Source organism: Gavialis gangeticus, unplaced genomic scaffold (genome assembly GCF_001723915.1).
Source record: "Gavialis gangeticus isolate Ggan-Ray unplaced genomic scaffold, GavGan_comp1, whole genome shotgun sequence".
Taxonomy (NCBI): domain Eukaryota; kingdom Metazoa; phylum Chordata; order Crocodylia; family Gavialidae; genus Gavialis; species Gavialis gangeticus.
Window position 1 is genome coordinate 77,208,109 of NW_017729024.1, and position 6,917 is coordinate 77,215,025.

The 6,917-nt window shown below is 41.9% G+C and overlaps 1 protein-coding gene across 2 annotated transcripts in view; it reads right to left on the reverse strand.

The window, feature by feature from the left end:
* MCC (mutated in colorectal cancers) overlaps positions 1-6,917 on the reverse strand; it is a 377,421-nt gene that overhangs the window by 18,923 nt on the left and 351,581 nt on the right. For both annotated transcript variants that reach the window (XM_019517272.1, XM_019517273.1), the window contains 2 exons: positions 3,737-3,943; positions 2,691-2,788 (listed from right to left, as the gene is read on the reverse strand). In XM_019517272.1, the coding sequence (XP_019372817.1) occupies positions 2,691-2,788; positions 3,737-3,943 (305 nt within the window). The remainder of the gene's footprint in view (positions 1-2,690; positions 2,789-3,736; positions 3,944-6,917) is intronic.

The following is a 6,917-nucleotide window of genomic DNA, read 5'->3' on the forward strand; positions in this document are numbered from 1 at the left end:
ATATTTTGGTGTCGGTTGTTTTTTTTGCCAAGGAGGGATGTGGGGGGGGGGGGGGGGGAAGGGACGGACAGGGATGGGGGACTGAATTCTGAGTGAACTTAACGGCCTATTATCCTCACTGTCTCAGTCTCTGCCAGTGCAAGTAACAATAATAGATAAAGCCCAATGGCTGGATATTTCTGCAAATGTTATAAGCATTGTGATATTTAACAACATTCACATTTGAATGCCTCCATTAGGCTTCAGTTAATTTTCTAGCTCTTATCTCCCTCCTTCAAAAGCTCTTTGAAGTTTCAGGAAGATGATACTGAACCATTTCACTTCCAGCTCACACTTGGAAGGTGTTCTTTGCAAATGAAAGGACTGAGAATAACATTTTATTTAAATCAGCGCTTACTTTTGAACATACAGTTCTGTTAGGAAGTGGAGTCTTCACAGACACCTGGAACATAAGGGATGCTAGTCATTCTCCATTTGCGCAAGTGAGAGAAACAGAAATTTTCACTGCCAGATCTCAAGGTCTTTCCCCAAGAACGCAGTAATTTGGCTGGATTCACAACAATATAAATCTATGCAGTACTATAAGGCCCTTTGTATGTTGGGACCAAAAACAAGTTGATTTTTTAAAAAAATATAGCTATCACTAATCAGGTCCCAGTAGCTTCCCTCTGGATAGGACTTTTTGCCTGAGAACACTGCTAAACACAAGAGAACACATATGGCGGTTAGTTTATAGACTAGTTTGGCTAGCATGGTCCTCAAAAAAATATCTCTGTTTCCACACGTCATGGAATATGTGTTTGAGCCCTTCTGGCAGCAACAATCCCATTTAACATGGTCATAGCTAACACAGTCTTATTTCCATTATATACTGAGCCTTAGCTCCAACTTTATGTCTAGTTTAATCTGATTATTTTTCTTTCCTTCTTCTGCCCAACCAGCGCTACTTGCTATGCATTTGCTAGGTTTTTAACTGGAAATACTGGCTAATGGACTTAAGGCGCAGTAGATAAACTGAAATTTTTCTGCATTTAGTTAGCAAACCACACTTTGTGATTCTGCTCTGTCTCTGCTACCTAAGGCCAGGGGCATCAACTGGAAACCAAGCAGTAAAGGCAACAAAACCCAAAAGCTACAGTTAAAAGATATATACAGAATGCTGACCCAGCTGCTTCTAGCACCACTATCAGACTCTGCAGAGATGAGGCAAAAGGCCCTTGGGCAATGATTACTCCACTTATGTCATTTAGGGCTTTTACCCAACCAAATGCATATACAAACACCAATTACAATTTTTTTAAACCACCATTTTTGTTTACTGCATCAACCAAACTAAATGTGCAGCAACTGCAACCTAACACTAGAAAGCAAATAATATGAGCACTATTGATTTTTTACAGCAGTGATGATCTTACATTTATATAATGCCTTTCATGTTCAAGTATCTATAGGCACCTTACAACCTCAACCATGAAATTAAGCTACCCTACAGAGGAAAATGATATGACTCAACAACACTACACACTCCTTTTAGGCCAAAAATATAGAAGAAAATATTTTTTTCATCCTGAAACTGTTAGAAAGATTTTTAGTAGGTTGAACATAATTATCAGGGCAGGAACTGGACACCTGGTCTCTTGCATAAATAAATACACAAATACACAAAATAAAAATAAATCTGTGGGCTCTGTACAAAGGATGGATCTTTACGACTGGACGCAAGGGTAAAATGTGTTTGCACACTATCACTTAACATCATTTTCATAATGGTCACCACAAACTGCATAGCTTGCAGTCACTACACATGCAGACACAGAATAGGTGTGTAACTGCAGACAGGCTTCAGCTTAAAAATATGTCCATTAATAACAACTGTTTGTCAAGATATCTGTTTCCTTTCTCATCTGAAAGCCAGCAGCTCCCACAGCAATGTTCCCCTGTCAACAAGCTACAGAATTGTGTTGGTCCTCATTCAAAGAGATGAATGCAGCTGTTGAATCAGCAAAATGCCTCTACACCAGCTTCTACATTGGTTTCCCACCCAAGTACTGACCTGGGGCACATTTTCTTATCTGGAGACCTGGATTCTAATTCTAGCTTTGCAACGGCAATCAGGTGTAAACTCAGCCAAATAACTAAAATGGGAACAGCAACACTTCCCTACTTCTCAAGGACCTGGCAAGAATAACGTTCACTGATGTTGAAGGAATTTTAAGGACTGAGATCAGCATCATGGAAAACCTTATAAACAAAGAAATCAGTTAAAAGCAAGCAGCAATAAAGAGATGGTTACAAACTTTTAGCTCTGATTTTGCCTATAAACACACCTGAGAGATCTCTACAAAGACTGCCAGACCAAAAAGAAAACCTAAATTTAAATCTTACTCTAGGGTTTAAACACAGAATTTGGATTTTTCTAGGGACAAAGCCTTTTACTCTGGGATCCTACAGATTGTACGTGACTACTGATCCACTTTAAGTACCTGTGAAATATCTGAGAGTACTTTTTCCCCAGGACAACTGGGGCTAATTCAATTTAATTGCCATTCAAGTTACCTGTGTAAATCCAGTCCTTGTTGTGATATGAGTCAAAGCCTGGGATAATCAGACCCTAGATAAACCCAATGTCTGTTTTTACTCTAGGGTTGTCGCATAAATCAAGTCTCCTGGAAGTGGAAGAGGTTACTTACCGCCTGAGTGCATTTGTTAGCTCTGCAGCCAGTTCACTCTCGTTGTATGGTCTCAGCTCAGCTAGTGTTAACGGCGCTGTGGTCCCATCAGTGCATTCCTGAAAAATACAGGAGCATCATCTCACCTAAAGTTATTCATCACATTAAGGGATGAACTAACCGCACCTTTAAGCTCACAAATGCTTTTTAAACTGAGCCAAAACAAAGTAAACACCGCACAATTCACAAGGTAGATCCACACTCCAAGGGCCAGACATGCCATTTCACATACTCATCTAGTGTTTTATGCAACATTTCACATTATTGAACATATTCCCATTGGTGTCTTATTTCACTTCACATGTGAACACCATATTTAAAGGGGAAAAATACCCACTGACCAAACAAAAATAATTCAAAGGATGTTTCACCAAAATATCCATAGGAAAAAGGACACTGCTCCACTCCTCTGCACCCCCTTCCCCTTTTTAAAAAAATTTTTTTTTACTGGTGAGGTTTTCTGGGGACACAGAAGCACAGATGAGGGAATGAGGGGTTACAGAATTTAAAATATTCCCATTTTCACAGCAAAATTATAAACATAAACAAACATAGCTTACGTTAATTAAAGGAGAAATAATTTCCTCCCCATTCATTGAAACCTATCTAGACTATAGGATAGGATTTTAATTAAATCTTTAGCCATTCTCTAGGGATATGCGGTCTAGTGGATCCCAGTTTATTTCTGGATACGTATATCCTCTGTCATCAACTTGCAAGGAGAAGCAATCCTTGCAAGACCATAATAATCTTTGCAATAACAGTTAGTGGGGTTGGTTCTGACTGCATTCCTCCCCAGAAATAATAAGTGCACTTCAGTCAGGGGATATAGGATCAAAGTGTTCCTAAATCCTAAAATGGAACATGCCACTTAATACCTGAAAGAATCAGAAAGGATTGTGCAAATGTACATGAAAGCCAGAGTGGTTATCATGCTTATACCTCCTGGGGGAAGAAATGTGATTAATTATGTTTACTCTGAATCTGGAAACTCATTAATTCCTGACCTTGCCCATTTTGTCTTTGCTGCTACTGCTGGTGGAGCTGAGAGATCTCATTCTCTGTTCTTTTTGCTCTTCCACCTCAGACTTAAGGTGCTCGATGTGGACCAGGTAGGCCTGTTCTTGGGCTTCTCGGGTACTTAGTTTCAATTCAAGCGCTTTCTTTTCTTTCTCTAGAAGGTACAGTTGTGCCTTTAGCTCAGCCATCTCCTCCTGTTGAAGAGAGGCAGATCACTTCAAAGAATTGTACATAAATGGGAGACAGTGTTTAGACAAGGAATTAAATCACATCTGCATTACTTACCAATGCTTCAAGCTTTAGTTTGATTTTCAATGTATTTTTAATTTGGGAATCACAATATATAAGTGTGCTCCTGTAACAAGAATCATTTCCAGACACATAACAGACAGGAGATTTCTACAATAAATGTGGTTTTTTTAACTGAATGAGATCATGTGTGTTATATTTATAAGCAAAAACAGCTAGGAAAACACTTGCAACCTGCATTCATTTGGACATAAAAGACCCAACTGAGAGATAAGTCTAAGTTGGTGCAATATTTGCCTCTTTCTGGGTACACCAATTAGCATTTCGACTGTCACAACCAAATTCAAAGGCGGTTAACTTACATGCTAAGAGAGGCATGGTAGTCTAAGGAAAAAATAATTAATTTAAATTAATGTAGCTATCTTAAATGGATCAAACCTAGGTAGCTGACAAACTATAAAGAACAATGTAAACAAGGAACTGTCACCCAGTGGGTTTGTTTCTATAAGATCCCACAGTTTTGTTCTTGGCCTGATGCTAATTATTATTTTTATCAATGATCCATAAGAAAATGTAAAATCATTATTGATAAAATCTGTTGGAAACACAAAAATTGGTAAAAAGGAACATAGTAATGGGGACAGGTCAGTTAGACTTGGCATCACTTGAACTGCATGCACTTGCATGTGCTTTAATATAGCAAGGTCATATCATGTAGGAACAAAGCATATAGGTCACTTGTATGGGACTGGGCAATGTATCCTGAAAAGCAGGATTTAGAGATGACAGTTCAATGGTAATTCATTGAACATGAGCTCCCAGTGGAATGCTGTAGAGAAAAGGGTGGGTACAATCTTGGAATAATTTGCAGGGGAGTATCAAATACAACTTACTGGGTGGTACTGTACCTCTTTATATGCCATTTCTGAGACTGCTAATGAAATACAGTTTCCAGTTCTGGTGTTCACACTCCAAAGAGGAAGATGGAATTGGAAAGGGTTCAGGAAGAGCTACAAGAATGACTAAAGGAAGATCTGACCTAACAGACTTGAAAAAAACTGGTCTGTAGGGATTTTTGCCTTCCTCCATAGTGGGAGGCATAGCTCTCTTTCTTGGATCTCAAGTGCACTTTAACAGCCCTTGCAGCACCAGCACACTGACTGCTGTTAATCCCCTACTTTACCTGTGGCAGGTTGGGGTGCTTTGGTGCCCTTGGGCTATGTGCCTTGTGGTTATGCCATAGAGTTGATTGTGTAGTGTTAGGAATAGGTTAGATAAGGACTTGTATAAATAAGATTGTTTGGATAGGGATTATCCCGGCTTGAGCAGAGTTTGGACTAGATGATATGATTCCACCTAAGTTTACTGCACAAAAGATTAAGCAGCAACTTGATCATTGTCCACATAACATCTACTTGCAAAAGAGATTTCTGTTAGTAGAGATCTCTTTGATCTAGCAGAAAGAGAGATCCAGCAGCTGGAAGCTGAAGTCCAACAAATATGCTCAAGAAAGAAACTTTTTTTTTTTTTTTTCCACAATGAGAGTAATTAACCATTCATAGTTTCATAGTTAGTAGGGTCGGAAGGGACCTGAGCAGATTATCGAGTCCGACCCCCTGCCATGGCAGGAAAGAGTACTGGGGTCAAACGACCCCACCAAGGTGTACATCCAGCCTCCTACTAAAGACCCCCAGGGTAGGAGCCAGCACCACTTCTCTTGGAAGTTGGTTTCAGATCCTAGCCGCCCTGACCGTGAAGTAGCGCCTCCTGATGTCTAATCTGAATTTACACTCTGCCAGCTTGTGACCGTTATTCCTGGTCACTCCTGGTAGTGCTTGGGGGAACAGGGACTTCCCCAGTGCCTGCTGGTCCCCTCTGACTAGTTTGTTACAGGCCAATAGATCCCCCCTCAGCCTTCTCTTGTGGAGGCTGAACAGGTTCAGGTCCCGTAGCCTGTCCTCATGCGGCCTGCCCTGCTGCCCCCTGATCATGCGAATGGCCCTCCTCTGGACCCTCTCCATGTTGTCCACATCCCTCTTGAAATGGAGTGCCCAGAACTGGACGCAGTACTCCAGCTGCGGCCTGACCAGTGTCGCATAGAGGGGGAGGATCACCTCCTTGGACCTGTTTGAGATGCACCTGTGGATGCATGACAAGGTGCGGTTGGCCTTCCTGACTGCATCCCCACACTGCTGGCCGATATTCATCTTGAAGTCAATGATGACTCCAAGATCCTTTTCTGCCTCTGCACTGATGAGAAGGAAGTTCCCCAGCTTGTAGGTATGCTGCTGGTTCTTCCTCCCCAGGTGCAGCACCCTGCACTTGTCAGTGTTGAATCCCATCCTGTTCTCATTCGCAAACCCCTGTAACCTGTCTAGGTCCGATTGCAGCCTATTCCTCCCTTCTAGCATGCCCACTTCTCCCCACATCTTAGTGTCATCAGCAAATTTGAACAGGGTGCTTTTTACCCCCTTGTCCAAGTCACTGATGAAGATGTTGAACAGTGCGGGCCCGAGGACCAAGCCCTGGGGGAATCCCACTGCCCAAATCCCTCCAGGTTGAATAGGATCTGTCCACCACCACTCTCTGGGTGCAGCCCTCCAGCCAGTTAGTGACCCATTTGACTGTGCAGGTGTCGACACCACAGTCCCCCAGTTTTTTAATGAGAACGGGGTGAGAGACAGTGTCGAAGGCCTTCCTAAAGTCCAGGAAGACTATGTCCACTGCTACCCCTGCATCTAAGGATTTGGTGATTTGGTCGTAGAAGGCCACCAGGTTGGTCAGACAGGACCTGTCTCTAATGAACCCGTGTTGGTTTCACCTAAGCATAATCTCCCCCACTGGCCCCTCAGACATGCGCCAGGGTAACTCTCTCAAAGAAGCTTACCCAGGATCGAGGTAAGACTAACTGGCCTATAG